At 42.1% G+C, this 27659-nt stretch overlaps 1 protein-coding gene across 2 annotated transcripts in view; it reads right to left on the reverse strand.

The window, feature by feature from the left end:
- Nucleotides 1-1028: 1028 nt before the first annotated feature.
- col5a3a (collagen, type V, alpha 3a) overlaps nt 1029-27659 on the reverse strand; it is a 46071-nt gene continuing 19440 nt past the window's right edge. For both annotated transcript variants that reach the window (XM_069148862.1, XM_069148861.1), the window contains 56 exons: nt 26475-26549; nt 26212-26295; nt 25993-26049; nt 25617-25670; nt 25422-25475; nt 25244-25297; nt 24625-24678; nt 24316-24369; nt 23713-23757; nt 22377-22430; nt 22162-22206; nt 21862-21915; nt 21170-21214; nt 20150-20203; nt 19385-19429; nt 19020-19073; nt 18348-18392; nt 18164-18217; nt 17951-18058; nt 17438-17491; nt 17052-17105; nt 16892-16936; nt 16625-16678; nt 16270-16314; nt 16097-16150; nt 15928-15981; nt 15555-15608; nt 15327-15434; nt 14925-15014; nt 14633-14686; nt 14329-14436; nt 13952-14059; nt 13797-13850; nt 13525-13578; nt 13311-13418; nt 13176-13229; nt 9849-9902; nt 8432-8485; nt 8242-8295; nt 8022-8129; nt 7868-7921; nt 7721-7774; nt 7546-7599; nt 7371-7424; nt 7145-7252; nt 6978-7031; nt 6760-6813; nt 6568-6675; nt 6434-6487; nt 5982-6017; nt 5472-5525; nt 5072-5372; nt 4745-4857; nt 4540-4608; nt 3506-3739; nt 1029-3273 (listed from right to left, as the gene is read on the reverse strand). In XM_069148862.1, coding sequence (XP_069004963.1) covers nt 3127-3273; nt 3506-3739; nt 4540-4608; nt 4745-4857; nt 5072-5372; nt 5472-5525; nt 5982-6017; nt 6434-6487; nt 6568-6675; nt 6760-6813; nt 6978-7031; nt 7145-7252; nt 7371-7424; nt 7546-7599; nt 7721-7774; nt 7868-7921; nt 8022-8129; nt 8242-8295; nt 8432-8485; nt 9849-9902; nt 13176-13229; nt 13311-13418; nt 13525-13578; nt 13797-13850; nt 13952-14059; nt 14329-14436; nt 14633-14686; nt 14925-15014; nt 15327-15434; nt 15555-15608; nt 15928-15981; nt 16097-16150; nt 16270-16314; nt 16625-16678; nt 16892-16936; nt 17052-17105; nt 17438-17491; nt 17951-18058; nt 18164-18217; nt 18348-18392; nt 19020-19073; nt 19385-19429; nt 20150-20203; nt 21170-21214; nt 21862-21915; nt 22162-22206; nt 22377-22430; nt 23713-23757; nt 24316-24369; nt 24625-24678; nt 25244-25297; nt 25422-25475; nt 25617-25670; nt 25993-26049; nt 26212-26295; nt 26475-26549 — 4059 coding nt within the window. In that variant the 3' untranslated portion in view covers nt 1029-3126. The remainder of the gene's footprint in view (nt 3274-3505; nt 3740-4539; nt 4609-4744; nt 4858-5071; nt 5373-5471; nt 5526-5981; nt 6018-6433; nt 6488-6567; nt 6676-6759; nt 6814-6977; nt 7032-7144; nt 7253-7370; nt 7425-7545; nt 7600-7720; nt 7775-7867; nt 7922-8021; nt 8130-8241; nt 8296-8431; nt 8486-9848; nt 9903-13175; nt 13230-13310; nt 13419-13524; nt 13579-13796; nt 13851-13951; nt 14060-14328; nt 14437-14632; nt 14687-14924; nt 15015-15326; nt 15435-15554; nt 15609-15927; nt 15982-16096; nt 16151-16269; nt 16315-16624; nt 16679-16891; nt 16937-17051; nt 17106-17437; nt 17492-17950; nt 18059-18163; nt 18218-18347; nt 18393-19019; nt 19074-19384; nt 19430-20149; nt 20204-21169; nt 21215-21861; nt 21916-22161; nt 22207-22376; nt 22431-23712; nt 23758-24315; nt 24370-24624; nt 24679-25243; nt 25298-25421; nt 25476-25616; nt 25671-25992; nt 26050-26211; nt 26296-26474; nt 26550-27659) is intronic.

A 27659-nucleotide genomic window follows, 5' to 3' on the forward strand; every position in this document is an offset into this window, starting at 1 on the left:
AAGCGCTCCTCTCATTGCTTTATCTTTTTATCTAAAAATAAACTGCACCTCAGTCGTTTCCAAATGATCGTCATGTTTGATAACTCGATTATGACGCTCTAATCTTATGTATTAGTCTATCACAAAGATGTTTAGCTCTCAACAGAGCTGGTGGTTGTACATAGCAGTGCAGCGACGCTTACAAAGTTTCGGCACACAGTAGAAAGAAATACAAAACACAATGTCACAGGAATGGTGAGCAGAACAGGCTGGAATTTGAACAAGGAAAAAGGGCATAGTGGTGTTGAAATTCCATATTGACAGTCACACTGCTCTTCTGCTTGATCATTATTCTGAGGTAGTGGCGACAAATGACCTTTCCTAGTCAAGAGCTTAGTATGGTTAAAATTCAATTGAGTGAAAGAGAGCAGAAAATAGGAAAAAAAAAACATGGTAACCTTTATTCTGCCATTGATGCTAACCTTGAACAATGGGCCCGAAAAGGAGAGCCTTGTACTCTAATGTGTGCAACAGAACAGATTTTAGTGTGTGTGTGTGTGTGTGTGTGTGTGTGTGTGTGTGTGTGTGTGTGTGAATGTGTGACTGTGTCTGTTCTGTAGCCGCATGAGTCTGTGAAAATGTATTTTTGTCAGTTTCATATAAGTATCCAACCGCGCAACTCTTTTCTATCTCCACCAACTGGATTTCTTATCCTCTGTCATTTCATTGCTGACCTCTTCTCCTGTTTTAAGCATCCGTCATTCCATCCTTTCCTTGCCTCTGTCTCTTCGCCACCTTCCCTCTTGAGAACTGAAACAGAGGTAATTGAAATAAATGAACTGGGGAGCGAATCAGTGTTGATTATATCGACTGTGTGGGGATTCTGATTGTATGCTCGTTGAGGGGATGTTGCAGAACTAGTTTGTGATGGAGACCATTGTTTGTCTATTACACGCTGGCTTGACATCGTAGAAGTCCTCGTGGATTTTGTTTTTAACCTGCCTGTAGGGTCTAGCGAGAAAAAAAGAAAACAAGAGTGATTTCTTCTTTGTTTTTATTTGCACGTCCACTTTTGACAAATACATTTCATTCAGGCAACATGTTATTGCTCATAAAGTCCTCAGAATAACTGTACAGTATATAAAATTAGTACAACAAACACTATACACACAGGAGAGGCAGCACGTGATGGGACAGGAGGAGAGGAGTCAATAGCTGTATTGTTTAAAACCTATGAAACAAAACCACAGGAGTGAATTTGATAATAACATGCTCGATACACCGTCGACTACTTGAGTCAAAGGATTAAGAAATTTTATTTGCTAAAGGGAAAATCAACCATAAGATAGAGTTCACATACATATGACATTTCTGTTATATTTCACAGCTCTGTTTGTTAATGCAAAAGAAAGGGATATTTAAGCCAACATGCAGAGACAGACTGTAGTAATAACATCATCTAAAAACAAATCCTGAAGCTGCTCCACACAGTGAAAAATGGAATTACACTTGCGACACTATAATAGCACCCGTGGTAATTTCACTGGGACGTGACAATTTCTGATTCACAGCTCAACAGCAACAATAAAATTGTAATTTGAAAACATTATAATAGGCCAAAACCTGATGACATTATTAACTCCAGTCTAGATGCTATAATTACGAGTTGAGTCAGTCAGTTATCCGTGTTTGTAGATGCCAGATTTACTATCCAAGATGACTGGAAAGGCAGAATGCAAATTTGGTTTAAGAGTGGATTATCCCTTTAAAGTGATCAACCATATTGCTCTGAACTGTTCCTTAAATCCTTTTACTTGTCCTGTGAAATTGGCACAATCAGCCAGAAGATGTGCAAAAAAACCCACCACCAACAACAGCAGACTAGTCCCCAGCCTCTGGGGATGTTTTGTGCTGCTGAAAGAGCAATAACCCTCTCACTCACTAGTCCAATAATCCTGCCCGCCGAGACACGCAAACATAGTGACATAAAAATAACAGAATCATCTTTAGCACCACTGAGGAGCAAATCATGCCAAATGAACAGCAATGTATTCTGTTCAAATTTCAACATATGAACAAAGCAGAGAAACAAAAACCTCTGAGTCAGACAAAACAGAAATGAAAACGGGTTATGTCAGCAATTATAATACACTTTCCAGAGATGCATGAAATGTCTCTCGGTACAAAGGACTGCAGTTTAGACTTGATAACACTTTAATCAGCACACTCTTCTTACCTTGATATATTCCCAACCTGTAGGTGCTGAGGTATGTCGTAGCAAGTAAATACCACAGTAGAATTAATGTTATTATGACATATACAGTACTGTATTCTGTGGAAACATGGAGGGCTAAAAAGGCTTATTATCAAGCCCATGGAGGGAAGCAGTCCAATGAAAGAAACAACCTTATTCATTCAAGTAAGTGTCGGGTTCAATAACTAGCTACACCTAATGAATACAAATCAAGGTAATTCACTGAGCAAACTGCAGCTGAAGGGTAAAAAGGACAATTTATCACCCCTGCACACAGGAAATTAATTATAGTGCTTGTGTGGAATTAATATGCTAGGCTAGTTTCCAACTGCTATGCAATTGTCATTATAGTGAAATCCAAGCATGCAAATGAGTATGACGACGTCTCTGATTTATTCAGTCTCAGTCTTTGTAAAACATTAGGTAGCAACTAGTTCATCCATGGTCTGCAAAGTCCCACTCAACTGACCCATACCAGAGAAAGACGGATTGTTCCCGTCCAGGATCTGATAGATCCACCTTGTTTGTAAGTGGTCATTGTCAAGTGGCATAGCCCTCATAATTCAAGAGGATCATTTACAGCACACTCAAACTGAGAGATAAAAAAACAAAAACAAAAACAAAAAACACTTAAATATATTTAACTGGAAGAATTCCCTTTGATAAATGTGCTTTGTTCCCACTGTTGCATAGCCTTTTTCTTGCCATTCTTCTTACTGTTGGAAACCCATTGACACTATTTCATTGGCTGTTGAAGAGTCTTAAATAGTTCACCACAAACCCACCAAATACAGGAACATGCTATAATAAATATTGTTTGGGGCAGCGGTCAAAGTCCATGTTCTTTCACTAAAAGCTTGCTGTGCAGGTCTTCTCATGTTGCTGCCAAGATGTTAACCATTAAAGCATACGTGTCCAACTTGGAATCCAAACTTCTGGTTGTTGCTGCCAAAGTCTGCTGCAGCCACATCTATAATCGGGAGCAGCTCTGCTGAGGGGGAGTCAATCTCTAAAACAGTCCTTTCCTGACCTTTGCGGAACTGAAAGAGAAAGATTAAAGCCATTAGTAGAATTTCCCAGACTTAAAACAACTAACTAGCTCTCCCCACTCCTGCCTAAATCCCTATTCAAGCCAGTGATTTGATGGTTTCCCGTCTATTGAATCAAGTACGAGCTGACAACAGCAACACAATTGACAAACACATTAGTTTCATTTAGTTTAATTCCCATTTGTCCAGCTAGTCCCTTTCCCTGGCATCTCCCAGCACTGACCTGGCATCCATCATGCACTGCACTGATGAAGGGGCTTTTGGCTTGTGTCAGCTCCTCGTCATTGCTGCCCCGGAGGCGGAGGGCACGCTCATAGGAGCGGGAGGTGCTGTCAAACCAGCCGGCTGAGTTCTGGCAGGTGTAGGTGAAGCTCTGCTTGGCCGTGGCACTTAGTAGTTTAAGGAAGGTCAGCTGAACTACATGTACAGGGTTCTCATCCCTGTCATTGTAGGATAACTGAATGACACAGGTACATTAGCATTAGTGCACAAAATAGGAAGGGAAATATGATGCGTAGTCTCACTACAGGTTTAAAAGTGACATTAAATCTCACGGAATGAAAACACAACAACACAAAAACAGGTTTTCTCTAACTGAGAGGAAGCCATGGAAAAACACGTGTGCCCGAAGTATACCTTGTTATAAAAAAAAATTAATATCATCACCGAACTCACAAATCTCCCAGCTTGTACTGATGAAGTTTATGTATGCAAGGGTGTAAAAGAAAGAAATGGAAAGCCTAACCCATTCCAAAGAGAGTGGTGTGAGAGAACCAGTGAATTACAACTGCGATGGCAGCTCTGTGATTATCTGAGAGGGATGTGACAGCTCTGATCAGGTGCATGTGAGATGCTATGATTGGTCATCAATGAGGCAGAGCTGCCAATGACTCTGTGTGAGTCATTGTTTCTGCTAAAATCAACTGCTGACACGATCAAAGATGTCTCACTGCACATAACGTAATACATTAATATCAAATTTTACAGTGAGCAGATTCACAAATATACACAAATATTCATGAGCAGTCATGTGCACATGGATGAACACATGTACGCACGCGCAAACAATCATGCAAACACTCATACAAATGCTCGCAGCTCAATCTCATGCATGAAGATCATTCAAACACGCTCATTTACGATGAGTAATGTACCTGAAAGATTGCCTGGCATTTGGAGCCGGCTGAGATTAATGGTAGGAGGTGAGGCTTGATTTATTTTATTCAATTTAGTGAATAATTTTTTTATTTAGTGTACCTGCTTTCCTTTCCTGTATTGGCTGTACCAACTTCCTGGTTTCTCTTTGTTCCACGCTGCTAATTTCACCTAGACACACAGAGGGAGAGATAAAGTATGCCAAGTAAAATTTTAGGATCAAGGGACACGCGGAGTGATTTGTGCTGTGATGTAATATGACGAGGTCAGCTTAGTAAAGGCTGACAGCCAGAGACTGGACACTCACCATCTCGGTCTTTTTGTCAGGGTAGAGACAGGTCTCTCCATCAGCTGTGAAGTTACAGTAGACCTTGATGGAGTCACGGTGACAGCCCTGGTTAGGATCTATCCAGTAGTCTCCTACATAGACCACAGAATGAGGAAAATCAAGCACCTGATGTTTAGGGCATAATTTAAACAGCATTTTGACTTAAAACAAGTATATATTAGAGGATATGTGCATATTTAATTTTTTTTTTAATCATGGACTAGTTTCTCGTTTTGTCTTGGATAAACTTTTAGTGACAAAAGGTGGTAAGATAAACATCAATTATCAAGCAATATTTTTGCTAACCATCTTTGTAGTCTGGTTGGACCATCATTAGCTCTTTGCACGTCCGTGCAGGACTCTCAAAAGTTCCCAGAGGCCTGGTCATGAGCTCCACTTCATTTTTCATAGAAGAGAGGGTGGCAAAGACTTCCTCCATTCCTTCAGCATCCTCCAGAGGCTGATCTCCCTGGAGGAGCTCCTCCAAGTCCAAACCAACATCCTCCTCCCTGGATGGGGCTGCTCCTCCTGACCGATCTGAGTGCCTCCGTTTCTTTCGCCTGCCCTCCCTCATAGGCAGGGGCTCAACTATTGTCGCAGGGGATCCCTGGAGGGAGAAGATAATTGTGAACAAGAGGTCAGAGGGAAGGCAAGAGGATGACCTGGCACTGAGAAGACCATGAAGTGGATCATTGGAGGTACTCACCGGGAGTCCTGGGGGGCCGGCAGGGCCCAGATCTCCTCTGGGACCAACAGTGCCCTGGAGAATAGAAGAGGACAAAACTTTGTGTCAATCATGTCTCACCTGGAGCCCCTCTCACACCTCTTGGCTAAATCCCGACTTTATCCAGGCAGATATGGCTGCTGCTTTATAGGATTATCCAGCTGTGTGCATCAGCACTCTGTGGTCAAAGCCTTGGCTCTCAAGACACACCATAGTGGTTTTCATAACATCACACACACCAGAACACAATCCTATTAAAAGGGCCCAATGGAAAAATCACACACAAGGAAAGCGTGGCTGTACAGCAGGCTTTTAGTTCCAAAGACATGCAGTAAACTCAGTAGAGTATTATGATTATGGAGCATGGTACATTTAAGCCAACAAACGTACTTTCTCTCCCTGCCCCAGCATATGTTCCCAGCAGCTGCTTACCAAGCAGAGGTGTGAATACAGGAATGTTAATGTATAAATAAGACAGATTACGTGACTCACCGTGTCTCCCTTCGATCCTCTCTCGCCAGCTGCACCCTAAAAATGGAGATGAAGAGTAATGAAGCATTGAAAACATATATAAAAGTATAGTGTAACAGCGATTTAAAGATGAAAAAATGATGTAATTAATCAAGTAAGAAGCAAAATATTAATCAGCTGTTCACTGGAACATCGGAGTAGCCCATAAGCCTACAACTATGCTTGTTAATAATTACTGCGATTTATTTTTGCATTTTAAACTGGTCAAGGTGTGTTTTATGGTCAGAAATAATTGTATGCAATACAAGAATAATAGCACTATCTAAATCAATAGAATGATCCACGTCATTGAGCATATGGGTTGGGTTTCACACTCAAAAGACTCGTCATGTATGAAGCAGGAAACAATCCTTCATACACACTTGATATAAAAAAAATAAATAATGCATTGTTGTAAGAGCTGTGTCACTTACTGAGAGTCCGGGTGGTCCTGGTGGGCCAGTGGGACCAAGTGGGCCGGACGCACCCTAGGTTATAAAGCACAACCATCTTGTCAATGAGCTGAACTTTCCTTGTGTGAAAGTGTATCAGGTACACCATTATATACCTCATCTCCTTTCGGTCCATGTATGCCCTGGTTTCCTGGCAGTCCTCGGTCTCCCTTCTCACCAGGTTCTCCTGGAGGGCCAATTAGACCGATCAGCCCACCGTGACCCTGCAGAGAGACACGGTTCATCATCACTCTTTGCCTCGGTTTCGACTGTTGCAGTGTTGCCTCTTTCATGGGCTAAACACTCACTTTATCGCCCTTCCTTCCAGGGTCTCCCCTAAATCCTGGAAGTCCTGGTGGGCCCTGTTAACAAGAAATGTCAAATTTATTGGTCAATTACATCACTGCTGTAGACATTGCATTTGAAATATGGTTCGATAGTGTTGAATTTTTCTTTTTAATTACAGTTGTCCCAAATCCCCACTTTAATTTCGCAGTCAATTAATAGCCACATATAAGGTTCTTACTAGTGGTCCTGGGGGTCCAGTCTGTCCTGATGGTCCATTTAACCCTTGTTCACCCTGGAAAATATACAAATGAGTTACAGATGTGTGTGGTAAGACCCTCACAGACGTTAATAACTGAATAAATGAATTAAAATAGCATGTTGCATCCCATGTCCCCCTGTACTGACCGCGGGACCAGGAATGCCTCGTAGCCCCTCTGGACCAGACCTCCCAGGTTGCCCTTGGGGTCCCACTGGGCCCATCTTTCCCACTGGACCTTGGGTTTCAGTTGTCCCCTATAGAGCAGAGAGACAGACACAGATAGCAAAGTATTAGTAGCAAGTAAGATAAAACAAAAAGGTTTTGTTGAAAGGCACGCTATATGACCAGTGAGCTCAATGATTTTAATCTTACCTTGGCTCCCTTCATACCTTGCTTCCCTTCTTTTCCTGCAGCACCTACATGACCCTGATAGAAACAGTACACAATATTGTTGTGATCATGGCATGCGCTATTAACAGCAAATAATTACATAGTATTGCTACATACACAGGCATACACACAAACATATACAACACACTAAGCTCACCCTCCGTCCAGGAGGTCCTGAAGGACCAGGCTCTCCAGAGGCTCCTGGGGGGCCCTGCAGATAACAGAAAAGGTTCAAACAGAAACAGGTTTCTACCGAGTCCCAAAACTTTAAAGAGCTCATAGTGTTGTAAATATGCAGTCAGTGAATAAAAAAAAAAAAAAAATGTCCTCACTGCTATGCCTGGATCTCCATTGTCTCCTTTAGGCCCTGGTCCACCATCTACCCCCTGAGTGAAGAAATGAGAGAAACTATGTAAAAATGCATTATTAATAAATTCATAATTAAATTTTAAAAAAAGAAAAGAAAAGAAAAAGCTCACGTTAACCCCAGTCTCTCCAGCGGGCCCCGAATCTCCAGGGAATCCAATAGGACCCTACGGGCAAAGACAATGAGTCAAAAATCATAATGCATGACATTAAGAGACAGACTAACTGCCCGGACAACCAGAACCAGAAAATGTCACTGTTACACACAAGGTTGCCTTTGGGTCCATCTTCTCCTGGTGTTCCTCTGGGTCCAGGAGGCCCAGCTGCACCGGGAAGGCCAGAATCACCCTTCTCCCCCACATCGCCTTTAGCACCCTGGAACACCAGCAAATGAAATTACACTCGTTGAAAGGTCAAAGAGAGTGCATGAAGAAATTATTAGCTTTTTGGCAACACAAGGAGGGGAAATGGAGGCAACGTGACTCACAGCAATGCCAGGCTCTCCGACTGACCCGGGGTCTCCAGCCTCTCCATCCTCACCCTGACAGAAAAGCAACATTTGTAAAGATAAAAACACACCTTACTCACTGACGCTCAAGTCTACACAAACAAACCACCACCATTCTATTGTATGTGCACAGACACGGTCAGTGTAGTTGCTTGTGGGAAGACCTGACCTTCTCTCCGACAAGTCCAGGCTGACCAACTCCGCCAGGCATGCCAGGTGGGCCCTGTGGCAGGAGGAGAGAGAACAGCATCATAAAACAAGGGCAAGTTTCAAATATTAATTTGATTTCTGAAAATCTAATTCTGCAGCATTGTGCAGTATTTTTCTGTTTGCTTGTTTGTCAGCAGTTCTGCTCACAGACTGCTGAAACTGGAACAGAATTATCACAACACAAGGAAAATACGGAGTGCCTGTTTTTGTTGTGTGGATATTGTCTGAATCACAGCGGGGCGGATTTTGTTTCTCTACTCTCAGTCAGTTTGCTTGTTTGTTTGTGCATGTGTCTGAGCATGCACGCATGTATGTCCGTGTACTTAGCTCTGCGTACTGAGACGAACCCAGCAAAACCCAGCCGTTAGAGTGCACAAACGTGAGTGATAAATACAGCCACGCACCACCACTGAACTCCTGCTGTCAACTGCTTTCCTCTCATGCTATCTCACCCCATTTCGCTCTTTTCCACTGTTCCTGTATCAATCCATTTATGGATCCAACCATCTCTGCACCGCTGTATTTCCATGCTTCCTATGATGAAGCACTAGTGTGGCTTGCACAGCTTTCTGCAGCTCAGTGCTGAATAATTGACCGGTATGAGAGGCTGCGGAGGGACGGCCATTACTAGAGGTAAATATAACTGCCTCTCAAGGATAATAGTCTAATAGTTCTTAATGATTCATAGAGCAGTAAATATAACTCTCTCCCAGGGATTATATCCTAATACTATTTAATAATTCAAGTTTCAAAGGCAGTGGAGGGTTGGTGGCAGGAAATGCTCAAACGTGACTGTGGATGAGGGACTGGAAAATACGAAGTGTTTGTTGTTAGTGAGTTGGAGAAGCTATTGTGTTGATACTTGGTTTATACTTGTGCTGGTTTATAATCATATAACTTCAATGAATTTGCTTCAAAATAAAAGCATATCAGGCAAAAATGTGACAGTAATATTCAGAAACGATTAAACATTATGCACATTTATTTGTAATGAGAGAGTAAATTAGAATATTTTGTAATGCTGATTATGCCGATTAGCATTACCAAATGAAATAAACCATGCCCGTGCATTCATTATTTCAACTCATTTAATTCTAATATTTGCAATCTGTGCATGTTCCTCTGAATTATTTTTGCAAGGATTATTATTGTGAATTAGACATATTTATAATTGTGTTGAGAAAATGCATATAAGCAGCTTGTTGATAAACTGCAATAAACCCTTAATTCCACTTCCTCTAGAGTACATGTTCGTGTCTACGGTACAGTGTTTTCTTTATTCTTCCCTCAGTGAAATTGTCTGTGTAATATACGTAATGTAGTCATGCCCTCAATTAAATCTAAAAGATATAAACTAAATAAAAACTCCACTCTACCTCTCCGCCAATGTGCCCCTGAGGGCCTCGTGGCCCATGCTGTCCTGGAGGCCCCTGTGAGGAGAGAAATGAAATGTTTTCATTAGCATTGCAGAGCAGACAATCAGGATATACTTAATCCACAAAGTACACACATAAACCTAAACCGAATGTGAGCGCTGTGTTACTGTAGCCGGTGCCTCATAAATTAAATAAGAGATAGACGTCAGCCTATGGTGGATTGGTTATGCAATGGCCCCAGTATCTAAGATTATTATCGCGGTGACATGATGAAGACGTCCAGACAGGTCATTACCCTCAATATGACACAGGCTCTGATTCTTTCTCATTTTCCCCACCCACCCTCTCTCTCTTATTCTCTCTTATTAATAAGAAACCTCTAGCCTGTGATGTGTAGGACCATATTCTCTCAGCCTGTGACGGCATGTGATTTGACTCCTCTGTGCAGCTCAAGAGAACGCCAAGCAATTAATCCTAACTGTGCTCGGCTTCAGTTTCAGTTGAGTAGATGTTGAGCTGAGCTCTGAATCGCTCTGAAGTCTTTGAGGGAGCCTTGTGTTGTAAAGACACTGAAACAGAAAAACAGACAATCTGCCCAGAGAGAGACTGTGTGGGACTAGAGGAAACACATATCCTTTTGGCGGAGAGATACTTCAGCGTTAGAGGGGAGAATTCTATGATCCGCAACACTCACACATGAATGAAACTTCCCCACTGAGTCCTCAGCATCTCTCCTCTGCTCTCGCTCTCTCTTGTTTTGGTTCCATTTTAATGCATTCCCTCCCTAATCTGGCTGTGGAGAAGAGGGGCTACAGAGAATCTTGTTGAGCGTGTGTTCATGGCTGACAGCGTTGTGAGATGACTGTCACAAAGGAGGATGCTCATTAGACAGCCAAGGCTGAGGCTAATCTGATTAGCAGCTGTCACACCGTCTTCCTGCTCACAATGAGTGCCCCGCCTCTTCCTTCCACTCCATTGCTCCACTGCCTCCTTTCTGTCACTCTGTTTCTGTTTCTTTTTCATCATTTTTTTTTTTTTCTGCCTTTTACATACAGGACCACCTATTCGTTCACTGGGCTCATCTGTCTTGCACATGAAGTCATGGTCTATTCTCTGCTATGACTATTCAGCCCTTAAGATCCATCACACATTGAAAAGATGTGTTGAGATTATTACCGGTTTAAATGGCTTTCTGTCTTTCTTCTCAAAGTCATTGTTGTGAATATCTTATTATAAGATGTGATCAATGCAGACAGAAGTCCAGATGTGAGGAGCAGAATTAAGACAGGGCAAATAATAAGTATGATTTGTCAGCATAAAGTTGACAGCTAGTTATCAGAGCCAATGTGGAATCTTCAAAACCTCAGAAGGTGTAAGAATGGTTCAGTTGTTAACAGTAAGCCATTACTGTCATGCGTCTGTACTTTCGTCTCTCTCTCATGCTGCCTTCAAATGGAACTCGTGAGCTCATGGTTACAACATGGGGACTCAGGCTGACGGTATACTTGCTAACGATTTTGCAAAATAGTGGGCGGGAAGCAGAATGTGGGAAATGCAAAGACATAATGACAGAGAAAAGATGAGGCCGTTCTAACATCAGCATTTCCCTCAGACGTATTATTTAATTACAAAGAAAAACTCGATATGACTAAAATTTGAATATATTGGCTTAACATCCAACTAAAATCCAACTTCTATAGCCTCCGCCATTTTCGCACGTCACCAAACACGTCACAACTTGTGAACTCCAGGAGTAGCGAAAAGTTTTAGTTAATACGTCGTGACTACCACTAGAGAGGCTCATATGGACTCTTCTCGTGAACACGGGAAACACGACCCCATTTGAACGCAGCATCACTATGACATTGTGCATATTGGCTTGCTGGCATGGCATGCAAGGATCATTGCATGCGGCAGAAACACAGCTAACATTTTTTTGTTACACCTGAATATTTCCTCATATGACAAGTTAAGCTATGCTTCCCCCAATTCCTCAAAATGTTAGTTGTTAAGTTTCAAAGCTATCACATTGGAAGCACAGCTCTAAGCTCATAGGCTGGCGGCAAAGCCGCTGAATTTCCTGATTTGAATGTCACACACTAAACTGGTCCAAGACTGGCTCTCTCTGAACATCAGTACAAACACCTCTTTGGTCTAAACAATATTTAGACTGATCATTGACCAGGGCAATCTCAGCCCCACTCAAGACCACTTCCCCTAGTCTGGTGGGGCGGGAGGGGGGGGGGGGTGTAAATGTTAACAATTATCGGCAGAGGAAAAGGTTGACTCACAAGTTTGGCGCACAGCAGCAGAATCTGCACAGCTGGTGCTAATGAACTAAATAGGTGGTAGTAATTAAAGTTTAATAAGCTCGGGTTTGTTGTCTGTGCACCAGCAGTAGCTCATAGAGTGATGATACTTTGAAATGTTGCAAAATAAACACCAAGTCAGACTCGATCCTTAAAAACAAGATATTTTCGCTCATTAACAGTCTTATTTCAATTATAGACTGTTAAAAAAAAATCTTAATAAATAATAACTAAATATTAAACATGCTACATTTTCATAGCAGTGAAATTTTCAAGTCTCTCCCAAAAAATATAATATAAAACACAATACTGGTGAAAGTTTCAATGCATTAAATTGTATCTTTTCAAACTTAGTCTGTGCATCTTCTCCCTTTTCCCAAACAAAGGGGATGGTATGAGTTTGCCACTCGGATATAGCTGCCACGGGCCGTATTGGATGAATCACACTTTCTCCTTGTAAGATTGTTCAAAATACACCGATATATGGAATTCTCCCCTCACAATGAAGTACTGGAGTCCTGACACTAACAAAAACATTTCAATATTATGTGTATGTTGTTCAGAGAAAACACTGAGCAGGGTAATAATCTCTGACAGCTAAGTGCACTCATGCTACAGACTCATATCTTTGCAAATATAAAATAATGCCGTAAACAGAGATGTGAATTTATAGTATTTGCGGAAGCTCTGCATCATACCCAAAATCCTTTTCGTAAATAATTCATTGTTTTCTTTTAATGAATGCACACATGTTTAATATTCAAAGAGATCTCTTAAGCTGGTTTTGATCCTGGAGAGAAAATGAAGAAAAGTTGGAGAAATCCATTCAGAGGCTTTTCAACGAGGTGAGAAAAAGTCAAATCAGTTCAATATCAGACAAGATTAAGACAAGGCAAAGTCATAATCATGCAGGGTGTTAGAAAAGTGGAGATGAGACCAGACTTGCGTGTGTCACTGGACGATTGTACTGGACTCGAGATGACTGCTGTATTTGCAGAGATTATTGAACAGTACTCACCATCGAGCCAACATGCCCGCTCTCTCCTTTCTCCCCTGATGGTCCCGGCATACCCTACAAATGCAGATATAGTGATAGGTATGAGAGGGAAGAAGAAGTGCTCCAGTATGAATGTGAATGGAGAGTAATTTTTACCTGTAGCCCAGAAGAACCAGATGCCCCTTTAAAGCCTCGAGATCCTTCATCTCCTTTTGCCCCGTTCATGCCCTGCTGCCCACGAGGGCCTGGCTCACCATCTGCACCCTAAACATTCACAGACAGGTCAGCACGGTTAACAATGTACAAACCAACCCAGCATATCTTATGATGATGTGTTTTTATATGATGTAACGCAGGTTAGGTAACATACAGGCAGTCCTGGCTGACCCACAGGTCCTTGAATTCCAAGAGGTCCATGGGGTCCCTAAAAAAAAAAATCGCAGGGGGGCAATTCAATACACATTCAGAGGGAAGGGCATGATTAAAGCCATCTGCTCATTACCCCAGAGGATGCACTGTCCGGACAACCAGTTATTACAATGAATTACCCCAAACCAATTATAGGCCAGTTTGTCCTCTACCTCCTGGTGATGCAAAGTAATGATGTCATGTTACAATGATAGTCATAAAATTCATACGCACAGCTTCTCCTTTGTCTCCTTTGCTGCCCTTCTGGCCCGGTCCTCCTGTCTCTCCCTGTGGAGACAAATGCACACACATAAACAATTGAGTCCAGAAATCAGCAACAACCTTACAGAAGTGCTGCAGTGCACATTAGCTGTCCAATGCAACTATACCTTGTCTCCGTCCTCCCCTGGAGGCCCTGGAGGTCCTGCTGCCCCCGGCAGACCTGTAGGTCCCAGTTCCCCATCATGCCCAGCCGGCCCCAGGGGGCCCTTCTCTCCCTAGGCAGCAGATGGGAAGACAGCACACATCTAACAAATGCTACAATACTTATTATCTCATATAGCAGCATGACACATTGATTAATGTGTCATACCAGGAAGGAAACTCACTCCCAGGAAAGCCTCTCCCCTGCCCTTTGTCTCATAATGACAAATTCCAAAGCAAGAGCACATATTGTTTATTACTCAGTGGTGGGAGGGTATGGTGCCGCATGTGTTAGTGGACATTGTTGCCGAAGAAACAACATTAGCAATGTTCCAAATCTTACTGGCTCGCCTTTCTCTCCCATCGGCCCAGCAGGACCCATGCCGCCGGGCCGCCCTGGCTGGCCAATAGCACCAGCCGGCCCAGCGGGGCCCCTTTCTCCTGTGGCACCCTGAAAATAAGAGGAGATAGAGAGGTGAGGGGACTGAATCACACAATTCACTCTTTTATTTAATGTAGTGGTCACGATCACTGGTCACCATGGAAACAGCCTCCTGCTTCGTATGTCCTGGCATTGTATGTAACATAGTGGCTGAACATGAAGCGAGGGGATAGGATGGACAGCATGAATTCAAATTCAGACTCACAATAGCTCCTGCAACACCAGGTAGGCCCTCTCCTCCCTTCAGACCTGCAGGACCCTGGAGTCACATGAAAAAAACAGCCTTCACAAATCACATCAGTGGTTTGTAATTTGGCTCAATCTTCACAGCACAGTTTACATTTTTACAACTCTTCCACGATCACCTTCGCTTTTACCATTTTACTGAAACTTCACTTGTGATCTAATTGCAAGCTGCACCTTTCAAGAGACCTGAAATTGCTGTTGACAGTGAGAGCAAGATATGGAAATATGAGATTTTGGGGATTTTATGTTACCATTGCACCAGGATTCCCCCTGCTCCCTCTGAAGCCTGGGAGCCCAGCAGGACCACTCTTCCCCGGGGCTCCTGCTGGACCTGGATCTCCCTAGAAACCACATACGCAGACACACGTGATTAAATATAAGGCAAGTAGCCAGCAGAAAGCAGGCCTTTATGCAGCCATAAATCAACCCCAACCAGTAAGTTACGCCAAGAAAGAATATTGATCTTTTATGAGCCATAATACAATCAAGACTGTGAGGTTTCCTCTGTTATTTATTAGCAAATTAGAGGATAGGATGAGACTCAGGAGAAAATATATTCAAGTAGTGTTGAGAGTCCTTGGGCTTTATCTAAAATAGCAGTAATAAGGTGATACTGTTTTTATGAACCTAGCATTATGATGAAAAGCACTCACCTTGGCACCTTCCTTTCCAGCAGTTCCTGGTAAACCATGCTCACCTGGTGGTCCCGGTGAGCCTGGATGACCTCTATCTCCAGGTGGCCCTGTCTCACCAGATTTGCCCTGAAAACAACCAGAGTACACAACACACATCACATAGCTATTAAAATATATATATGTTATTTTAAATAAACAGGCGTTTGGTTTAGAATCAACTGAACTAGTGTGGGCTGATCCTCTTACCTGAGGTCCAACAACACCTGGGGGGCCGGGGGGGCCGTTCTTGCCTTGGAAGCCCTGAGGGAAAAGACAAGTGAGTCTGGTGACCTTCAGTTAAAAAGTAAATCCGAGGCACTATGTGCAGATCCTCTTATCTGACGACTGCAGAAAGGGAAGGCTGTTTTATTCGATTTAATATAGGCTTCTGAACTCTGACTGGAAGTTCAGTCACTGCTGAAACTTTTGACTTGTTTGCTGTGTTGACACATACAGTATCTTGTCAGGTTTCTGTGCACTAAATGTTGGGGTTTGAACTTCATAGAGAAAACACTGCTACTCCAAATATGTAGGGTTTTTTTTTTTTTTTTTTTTTTTTTTTAGATTAAAAGTAACTTACTGGTTCTCCTCTCTGACCTGGATGGCCTGGTAATCCATCCTTTCCAGCTGGACCCTGAAAGGAAGCATTTTCTGACATCACTGTAATGAACTGAGCATGGGCAAAGGTGAACATAAAATGTTGGAAGGGTAAAAATGAGTATCATTACAGTACATCTTAGCCCACTCACATTAGGCCCTTTAGGTCCTGGTTCACCGTTTCTCCCCTGCGGTCCTTGGGGACCCTAGAAGATAATAACACAGATTGTCAAATCTCATCAGTGAAGCCAAACAATTTTCTTCAGGTTTTACAGCTGAGATATTGTTTAGGTGCTGTAGTAATATACAGTAGTCACAGGATTACCTGTTCTCCGGGGGATCCTGGAGGACCATCTTGTCCGGCAGAACCCTGCCATGTGAAATAGGCAAAAGACAAAAGTACAGTTGAACATCAGCCACTCAAGCATGTTCAGCTCTCTGCCAACCAACACATCTTTAGCTTTCCCAAGTTGGTTTTTGAGGTTGAGAGTGTAAACTGAAGCATCCGCTGCCAGACACTAGCTTCTCACTGCCAGATGGCCTGTCATCTCGAAGTGAACAGCAACAACCGCTTCCAGCTCAGTCAACGCGTTCATTCATACTTTATGAAACAGCCAGGTATGTCTTTGTGCATGTGTAACTGTATGGGCATATGTCTTTGTTTATGTCACTAAGCTCACCTTTTCTCCTGGCTTTCCAGTGGGCCCCTTTGCGCCTCGTCCCCCTCGGGTTCCCTATCGGAAAACAAACAGCAGTCTGATTAGCACATGCATAACTCATCTGGAGGTGGAAGATAAATACGTGGTGATGTGAAAACACTGCAGTGATGTAACGGTGTGAGTCACTCCCACAAATTGTGGTAAGCTGATGGTATCTAAATAGAATCCACATTGCTTTATACACTAAGGAACATGGTGTGTAGGCATGGCACACTTAGCTGTACTCACACTAGGACCTCTTTGGCCCCCAAGACCTGGCTGACCTGCTGGGCCCTGCATTGGAAAAGGTTACAAATTATTAGTTTCCCAACATTCCCTGTATAGAAATGTTATATATTCTGAAGTAGACAGAATGTGATGCGGATTAAAAAGTCAGCACAGTCCTCACCCTTCGTCCTTTCTCTCCTGGGACCCCGGCCCCACCGGGGAAGCCAAGTGATCCCTGGAGACACAAGTGGAGGTTAATCAGCCTCAGCCCCCCATTTATCACACATCACCCCCAATGTCTCATTAACTTATAATTAACTACTGTATCAAATTAAAGCAAATCTAATCCATGAGCCCAACACAGCCTTAAATACACCATTCATCAACATGTAATGAATTGATGTCACTAATGAACTATAAATAAAATAGCCCTTTTTGAAATGCCATTCATCATCCTTTATTTTTAATCAGACAGGAAACAGTCCAACCAAAGACACACATCAAGCTCTGATAAGGGAACCAGAGGACACATTAACTGCTCATAATAGCTCATCAATGCTAAATCACCTTAGGACCTTGTCTTCCTGGGTATCCTGGCAAACCAGGCACGCCAAGTTTACCCTGCCGAAAGAGAGGTGGAAGAAATAAAGCGGGCAAAAGAAGAAAAGTTCGTAACCATTCATTTAAAATGTTATGACGTGCTGCACGGTATGCACGTGCCGATGCAGCAAGATCTTTCTGAATTAATGCAAATAGTGATGACATAAAGATAACATGCCTAAACATGCACGGCGGTCCTGTGGCAATTTTGCCTTAGGAGTGGGCTGTAACCAGATGTAATAAATGTAAAGGCATTCAAATCCATATGTTAGGTATTGCAGTATCAAATGCTCATTTTATAAGAAAGTTGTGTCATAACTGAAAACTGAGCAAAAGAAATGTAACTGCATGACCGAACCTTAAAATGTTAGCAGCATAAATCAGGTTTCGATAAATTGGCAGCCTGTTTGATCTTACTGTCCTCCTCCTTTGTGTCCCAACCTTGTCTTAAAGTGTAAATGTCATTTTTCATAAATGTACCTTTTCACCAGCTGTCCCAAGAGCTCCGGCATCTCCCACAGGCCCACCTTGACCCTTGAGCCCTTCTGGTCCATCCTCTCCACGCATACCGAGGGCTCCGTTATCGCCCTAAAGTCAAGAGTGAGAGTAGAAAGAAGGTGACAATTTTATCTCCTCCGAAAGACAATAACAGAGGAAATGATGGCGAGGCTTGTAATTAGAGGGCACTCTCACCCGGTCTCCCTTGATACCCATGTCACCCTTGAACCCAGGAAAACCATCTTCTCCCTGTAATGCATTGAGAGATGTCTAATGACCGCTCTTATATCACAATGTAATTCGTCAAGTGTCTTTGCAGTCACAATCCACACTTTGGCAACGAGTAACAGAATAAAAGCTCACTATCTGTTTCACTCACCTTCTCTCCTTTGCTCCCCTTTAGACCCCTAACTCCGTCTGCTCCCTGTGAAAAAGAAGAAAAAACACTCAATTTAACAAGAATCTAACATCACCGACAAGCTTACTCTTGAGAAAAGACCTTCACGCCGTCTGTATTTCATCTGTATTTCCAAAAGGAACTCTTAAAACACTGAAATCATTTGTAAATGTGTATTGATTTCTTCTTGACGCAACATTGCCCTGTTATCGAGCAGCTATTGACCTTATATTTATTTCATACTAATGACTGCCAACAAGGTCAGGCTTCCCTCTAAAAGATGTTGTAGCAGACTACCACATAATATACTAGGATATAACAGAAACAAACATCGAGCAGAATGGCATTTCGTGACAACTTCACTTTGTATGCCTCATTTTCAAAAATACTCATTCAAAATGGACTGCTCCACTCCTACGCAACCATCTCTGCTCTACCTGACTCTGACATTTCTCCTATTCATCAAATGTTCCTCAGTCTGTGGTTAGTAGTCCCCTTGAAAACCGAAGTGCTCTGCCTCCACCTGTCACGTGTCAGTCATAGACTCAAACAGTTTGTCCCTCACAGATAGACATACGTGCAGAATGAAATGTGCCAGGCAATAAATATATCAGTGGCCACATTACTGGAGATCATGATGCATTTATGTCTCACCTTGACTCCACGAGCCCCTGGGTACCCAATAGGCCCCTGAACCCCAAGTGAACCCTTTATGAAAAAAATAAACAGAACAGATAAATACTCATTTTACTAAGCAGAAACAAGGAAAAAAAACACTTTTCTCTGACCAGATGTGAATGAACATTGCATGCAGTCGCTGTGTGAAAGCATGCTGCTGACTTTAATGGGCTAATACTATTGTATAAAATCACATTGTTGGAACAAGATGAGCATAATGAGGAGCCTTAATGTCAGTGAATGCACAGTTACAATCAATTGCAAGAAACAACATAATATCGACATTTTAATATCTTAGTACAACACTGTAGTAGACAAGCCTCAGACATGCAGTTACCCACTTGGATGCCTTTTTCTCCAGGGGGGCCCTCTCTTCCTGGGTGACCCTGAAGCAGGAAAACAAATATCCGATTGACTTAGCACTGCTGGAAATACATCATTATTATATCGCTTCTTAATAGAAATTTCTGAATGCAACCAACCAATAAAAAAGAGAAGTCCCCAGTGGCACTGAAAGTGAAGTGCCATGAAATATAATTGTGTGCCAGAAAGCTTTTGCAAAACAGTACAAGAGTAACTATGTGAAACTCATTCAAATGTGTTTGACTGCAATGTAAAATTAATTATTGGAGATGAGAAAAGCCTCACAGCAAGAAGAGATTTCACTTTATTCTAAATGTCATACAGCTTAGGATCCATTTTAGAAATGCCTCCCATGTCCTCCTATTGGCAGACCACATTAAATGCAGGTTGGCAAATCATTTTGATTAACAACATCTGGGTTGTATACGTGCACATATAACCATAGTTAGAGTTATAGAGTTTGCATTTTTTACGGTGCAGCATCTGTCTCTGAGTGAAGTCATCTTAGTCATCTCTTTGATGGACAACCTGTGCTATAATAAAAATGTTTGAATGAAGTGCAGTCAATCAGTTGATGTTGCCGAGTTGTCTTGAGTCACTCGAGACACGAGTTGACTGATGAAGTATCAGCAGTAAACTGTCTGTGCATATGCGAATATATGTGCAAAAGTATGCACAAACATGTTTATGTGTGTTTGTGCTAACGCATGCATTTATGTGTTTGTGCATTTGTGCTTACTTACAGATGGGCCATCAATGCCTGGTAGTCCCTGCATGCCTTGTTTCCCCTGGGGACCCTGTGAAGGACATTAAGAGGTATGAGTTGTGGGAGATGAACATTTTAAATCAAGGGAATCAGTATATTGATTTGGTGATGTTCATGTGGTTCTTGTTCTTAACCCTCATGTTGTCTTTGGTTCAAAATGACCCGCAGCTGTGTTCAACCAAGTTCTATTTTATTTTCATATTTTTGGGGGATCATCGGTTACAAGGAGGCTGTGAGGGTTTCTTTAAAGAATGATGACCAATGATCCCAAAAAATATAAAATATAGAAATAAAATAGAACTTGGTTGAACACAGCTGCGGGTCATTTTGACCCGAGGACAACACGAGGGTTAAGTTGTGGGGCAGTCAGTGGAGAATAAGTTGAGTGATGTGCTTTTGTGTTGAGGAAGGCCGTAGGCATGTCAAAACAGGCTGTAAACATGACACATGGCTAACACCTGGATGTATAACTGACTGAATCAATCTTGTATTGAGGTTAGCAGCGGATATTCACTTGGGGTATGTTGAGACGAGGTGCTCTGCCGGTTCCTCAGAGAACAACCAACAACAGTGTTCTTTCCATGGTGCATGAATATTAAAACGGATCTGATACCTCACACCTACTCTTAAATTCGTCAGTGGATTTTCAACACTCAAACACACAAGGACAGTTTCTGTGACAGAAAACCAGAGTTGAGCTTCAAATACATGACACTTCAACTCGTCCCTAAGAGAACACATTTCTGACTTCCCTGCTACATATTGTATTCGTGACTAAGTCCATCTTTTATTTCTTTTATCAGGCTGTTAGTGTCTGTTATGTTTGCATGTGTTTCTTGAGTATTGATTTCCTGTCTAGCTCCGTCTTGTCTGAATGGGAGCCAGAAGTGGCTGGGTCGTGCTGTCCTGCGCACCCTGCCTCCCCTGGATATGTGATGACAGGGGTCACAAGTTCACAGCTTTAATTCTAAAATTAAGTGAGAGACATGCTACCTACCTTCTCTCCTGGCAGTCCAATGTGACCCTGAGGACCATGCAAGCCCTGAACCCAAACAAAGCATCAATCAGGTTAAGTGTCACAAGATTAGGAGACGGCTGAGAGCCTAGATTTTGCTTGAGTCTGTGTGTGTGTGTGTGTGTGTGTGTGTGTGTGTGTGTGTGTGTGTGTGTGTGTGTGTGTGTGTGTGTGTGTGTGTGTGTGTGTGTGTGTGTGTGTGTGTGTGTGTGTATGTAATAGTCATAAACAATATGTGTGGGCAGATGTATCATTACTATTATTGACATGCCAAAAATATGACTTACTCTTCGTAAGATGACTCCAATGTTTCTGACACCATTTTTATATTACATTTTGTTGCTGTGTGCTTATATTGTCAAAAGCAGTGATTTCATGAGCTAATAAGAACGGACTTTTATTTTGAATACATTTCAGTGTCATGCAAATGGTTTACTAATGTTTTACGAGCCCAAAATGAACAAAATGTTCAACCTAGAGAAAAGGTGAGTAAAAACATATATAAACAGGAAATAAGTTATTACGCTACAACCATAAGAAATGAGTACCTATAACTGGTGATTGATTATGCAGATTGAAATATGTCTGTATTTATATAAATACATTTATAGGATGCGTAATGAGTTGATTAACTCTCGTAGTGACAGGTGGGCTTTCCTGTGTTGGTACATTACCTGTGCTCCTGGATTCCCCTGTTGACCGGGTGGCCCTATCTCTCCTGATGGACCCTGAGAACAAGAAACGCTGCTGGTTACACACTCTGTCTCCACATGGTCTTTGACATAAGCTTAAATCACATGAGTGGTTAACAGGTTCATCAGACGGTCACACTAAGTCTTTCTGGCTGATTTTTCTTTGTAAAATAATAACTGTTAAAAAAAAAAGGCACACACACATTTTCACAAAATGATTTTAACCTCTGATATATAATGGCAGTTATGAGATAATGTGAAGGTGAAGGTAGCAGGACTGACCAGGTTGCCCTTTGAACCTTGTACTCCATCAATTCCTCGAATGCCCTGACAAAAATACACACAGATGAAAATAATGAGGAAAAGAAAAAGGCAGTTCAATGTTTTTCTTGTTTATCCTCAGAAGCATATTGATGATTCCATGCACTGGGGAGCCTTTTATAGAGTTGAAGAGACTGAATCGCTCTGATCCTGTAATCAAGGTGATGTTGACTTACCGGTTGGCCAGGTGGGCCGGCTGTCCCCCTTGGCCCAACAAGACCTCGAGAACCCTGGAGAGAAAACACAACAAATACTCAGCAGCTAACCTGCATTCATGATGAGACTGAATGAGTGTGGAATACTAAATCATAAATCAAAACTAAGGACAGGGAGAGAGTGAAAAACGGGCAGATATTTAATGTGTGTGTGCATGCATCTGTTTTGTATGTGCTTGCCGCGGAGATTGCGCTCGCCCGTATGCGTGAGTGTGTTTGTGCGCTCTGTTTTTGTCAGCCTCCCTCTTTGTAGGCTGGCCAAGCCACCTGTTTCAAAGCCACATCTGTGATCTCCTGGGAAGTGATTGATATGGAAATATAATCATTCAGGCCAGGATTTTATCTCTTCCCTCTCCGACTCTCTTTTTCCTCTTTGCTCACTCCATCTCTCTTATCTAATTCACCACCAAACCAAATTTCTGTCTTGTGTTTTTTTTCTCCTTCCGTCTCACTTTTCCCTCCACTCCCTCTCGCACATCAAAAGAGCTAACTCCGCTCCTTTCCTGCATCTCTGTAGTTTAACACAGTTTTCCTAACATGTCTTATGGCAACTATATTTCTTCCTGCAGTGGGTGATCCATTTGGAGGGACAGACCCCTGCTGAGCCCGAACCCCGCCAACTGGGAGAAAGATAGAGTGTGAGTCATAACCGATTCACTGTAGACACACGGTAACGACAACAGCTTCCTCAGTGGGGCTGTTAATGTCTTTGTGGTCTTTCAGTACTTCAAATGTACTTCCCCGGTAGAATCGCAATGGCAGCATTTAAATAAACGAGAAAGTACAGCATTGTATCCGAGATGTATGCCTTTCTCCAGTGACCTTTTCTCTCTTAATGCTAGGATGAAAACTCAGGCAGTGTGACGTGTGACTATCCTAGTTTTTTTTTTTCTTTTTTACAGCTGTTGTGCACTGTATAATATTGTTCATTGTCTTTATTACATGAGCAAAACATACAGTATGAGCAGCAGATGTGTAAATTCTGTTGTATGATTTTGGCTGAAACTTCAGGGAGAGCTTAAATCCAGTGATCACCTACAATCCCCTCAGGGTTTGTGGTGGGAATGACTTATTCTGCACCGAGAAAAGGATTTTTACATTCTATATTTCATATTCTATATTTCTGAAGAGCCAAAGCATAGACTAGATGAAATGAAAAAAGTATTTTTCATGTAGAGGCACAATGAAAAAAATTATATTTTTATTCAGAAGTGAGCTGTGATGTGTGTTAAGTCTGAAATAAAAATGATATCCTTCCAGATGTAGCCACATCTGGAAGCATCTGGAAGGAACTCACAGGTTCTCCAGGTTGCCCTCTTGGCCCCACTGGTCCATCCGATCCCTAAAATAAATAAGAAGGAAACAGCATCAAAACATAGATATCGTGCAACTCTCAGATTTAACCTCAGGCATGGCTTCATTTATATCCCCACAGACATAATCTGTGAAAATAGATCATTAAAGAAATTCACTGCCTGACAGATAAGGCTCAACTATCTCCGAGCAAAGACTAATAGACCGCCACTCTCAAACTTCTCCCGCCTGCCTGCATAGATTGATATGATCCTCACAGAGCTTCTATCTTTCATATTTTCAATTCTGAGTCAGGGATGGATTGGCTGGCTTTCATGTCTTTTGCAAACCTTAATACTGAATGAACTCCAGCAAATTAGAGCAGAATGAAATATGCAGCAGTTTATGACTTAATTTCACCAAAACCTACTTAGATCTGTGGTGCTTTACCATCTAAATGTCTTATGGAGTTCATTCATTGATCTGGAAAGTATTTCCCTTTTAACCTTGCGTGATGGAAAAAATTTGAAAAACAAAGCACCGCTGCAGGATGTGTTTATGTGCATTGTTTGTTGCAAGGGACTTTTGGAAAGTACCGTGCACTCACCTTCTCTCCCGACTCTCCAACAGGCCCATGAGGACCAGGCTTTCCTCTGTCCCCCTACAAGATAAATGCATTAGCCACAACCCTCCAGATATTTAGGGCTGATCTCTTTATAGCAAAGCAGAATCAAGCAGATGCTTTTTAGTGTACGCTCTCATCACAGAAATCACAGCAATCATCATGATCATAAAATGCAAATAAACATCTGCCAAATGACGTATAAGGTATCCATGCATGCCATGTTAGCGTGTTAGTGTCTGAATGCCTAAATAAATGTGTTGACAATGTCAAGTTATACCACATTTAACTCACTCCGTGTCCCTTGTTTCCTGGGAGACCTGGCAGGCCGTCAAAACCCCTGTCACCCTGAGAAGTAAGAGAGAAGCAAGTGCATTAAACCCTGAAACACACACACACACAAACATACGGTAATGTGTAAACATTAGCAGAATTGTAGTGAAAGTCTCCCCTGGCAGAGCCTCCCATCTGCTCCAAGTGTGTTTTGGGGAGAGGGAGCTTTCAGATTAGCTGTAGGTCTGCTAAAATGCTGCTTTGACTGATAAAGACTCCGCTGTTCTGTCAGACCCAGCATCAGGGGAGACTGATTTATTTACTAAGCTCTTCCTGCAGCTGTTATGTATTGAGTTGCCTCATTGTCAATACATATAATAAGCTGGGGGCTGCTTGATACCTGAAGGCTTACACTTGCAAGTGGAGATAGTTTGTTGTTGTATGAGACCTTGCTGCCAAAACATGGGAGATATTGTGCTGGCAAATGTAGTATTCCAGCATTCACACACATACCAACTTAAATGCAGTGAGGATGTGAATACTTTGCTTGAACAAAAAAATCAATGGGTTGTTGGTGCAGCTCAATTAGATGAGATTATTGCTATTGCTGTGCAGCGCAGCGAGGTCTCAATGAGCTTACCTTCGAGCCTGTTTCACCCGGAGCTCCACGACCTCCGTCCACTCCCGCTCGCCCCTGTGAGACACAATGTAAAACAGGCTCTGCTTTACAGTTTATCAGGCACTGCATGCCTTTAACACAAGATAGAGAGAGAGAAAGGTTTGCAGCGTGGAAACCTGCAATACTCAAGATATCTCACCCTCTTGCCTGGCTTTCCATTAATTCCAGGAGGGCCTGGCAGCCCACGCGTCCCCTACATGAGAAATGAGGAGAGCAAGACAGATGGGAAAAGGTGTAAAAAGAAGGCAAGAGGACAAAAGGAAATCAATATTGTGACAAAAAAGACTGGTATGACGGAAGCAAGTAGTGAGGCAGAAATGATGCCTGGTCTTACAGAAGGGCCGCTGTCTCCATGGTCTCCTTTGAGCCCAGAGGGACCTGGAACACCCTACCAAATAAAAACAAAAGGCCATTATGCACATGATGAAGAGGGGCAATACACTGAAACATACTACCAAACAAACCAAATACAAATGAGCTGAAAACAAATCATCTATTCTACTAATTTAAGCAAATGTTCATTTTTATAGATTGCCTTCTCTGAGGGAAGATTTCACAAGCAATTACAACATACTGAGCATGAATAATGATGAGGTTAGGATGGGAAGGAGATCTTGTGGCTGGTCACACTGATTTGAAGTTGAGGTTAGAGGTTGGAGGAGCCCTTGACATAAGATGAGGATTCGGTCAAGGTCAGAGGAGTGCCTTACCAGTGGGCCTGGTCGACCTGTAAGACCAAGAGAACCTGGAGGCCCTTTGAGTGACAGCTGAAATAAAAACACAACTGTGGGGTTTATTTAAGCTGAAAATGATTCCTTTTGAATTTGTATATGTAGCAAAAGGGTCTTCTTACAGCATAAAATATAAATGTGATCATCAATGATGTTATATTAAACATGTGTTAAAGTATGGGTTTCTGTAAGGTGAACCTTTGCTTGTTGCAGGATCGCCTGTGCTTGCGCCTCCTGCGGTGACACCACTGGTCCCTTCTGGGAATGACCACCATACTGGAACTGGTAGAAATGGAAAGGAGCAGTCAGGTCCCACTTCAGGATTCCCCAAATGTAAGTGAAGTTCAATCACACAGCCCCCCCTTGTGGCCATGCCACTACACAACATGAGAAACCAAAAAGTGTGCTCTGTTTGTGTTTGCATGTGCATGAGCATGTGTAAGTGTGTTTTAAGGTCTTACTGGTAGCATCAACAGGGTTCCTGGGGGACCTGTAATCCCATCAACCCCAGCTAGACCAGGACGTCCTGGGGGACCCTAAAAAGAGAGGACAGGAAATAGGATAGGCATCGGTTACCTTGATAGTGTGAGTGTGTAATTGTATTGAACATGTTCTGGGGACCCACCATCTATTTAGGGACAAAAGCAATAATGTAAATACGAAGATATATATATATATATATATATTAAGAGAATTTAATATAATGTAAGTCACTGTGTACTGTGTGTGTGTGTGTGTGTGTGTGTGTGTGTGTGTGTGTGTGTGTGTGCGTGCGTGCGTGTGTGTGTGTGTGTGTGTGTGTGTGTGAGACGGAGAGAGACCTAGAGGCTAAATGGAAGAAAACATGACTGCATCTTTGCAAAAACAACCTTTGCTATATTTCTACAGCATGCCTCTCAAACCCACCACGTTATCTTCTGTTTACACGCTGCAAATATCTCAAGAAGTCAGTTAATGTTGCATTGAGGCAAAAAGATTTCAGAGTGTGAAATATTTTTATGAATCAGTGGTAGTTTCCCTGGCACTGACTCTTGTCAAGTAACTGACTTTTCTGAGAAAAACCTCCTTAGAAATATGTTCAATTATGTTACCTCAATGGTGAACATTTTTGTTCATAAATATATATCCTAAACATGAAACAAAGTGCATGTCAATTACAATTAGCTGATGTATATGTCGACAAGTTGTAATCATATACTTCATAGTATCTATATATATATATCTGTATATAGATACTATATATATATCTGTATATAGATGCATATACTTTTAATGCATGATGCATTTTGGGTGGATTTAGAGGCTGCTGCTGGTTTAAAATTATACAAAGGCAGAATGTATTAAAACATATGTTTCATAAATAACTTAAGTAAACCTCTGAGGTTAACATTTGCGTGGTGTTTCTACTAAACTGTTCCAATAATTCTGTAAATATTCATTTTCTATTAGGCCTCGTTATCTATCCACGTCCCTGAATGTCACTTTTTTTTTATGCCAATTCAGTTGTCATACAGTTTGGAGGGGGAGAGTGTTACCCATGTAGTTTTCTGTTGCTACAATTTCCCAGTATCCCCTAAACGTTTCACATACAAGCTCTTGCTAGATGCTACAATTTACAGAAAATTCCTGAATGCCCCATTGTTCAG

This window comes from Embiotoca jacksoni, unplaced genomic scaffold (assembly GCF_022577435.1).
Source record: "Embiotoca jacksoni isolate LCO1_2020_lvr unplaced genomic scaffold, fEmbJac1.0.p SCAF_15, whole genome shotgun sequence".
Taxonomy (NCBI): Eukaryota; Metazoa; Chordata; class Actinopteri; family Embiotocidae; genus Embiotoca; species Embiotoca jacksoni.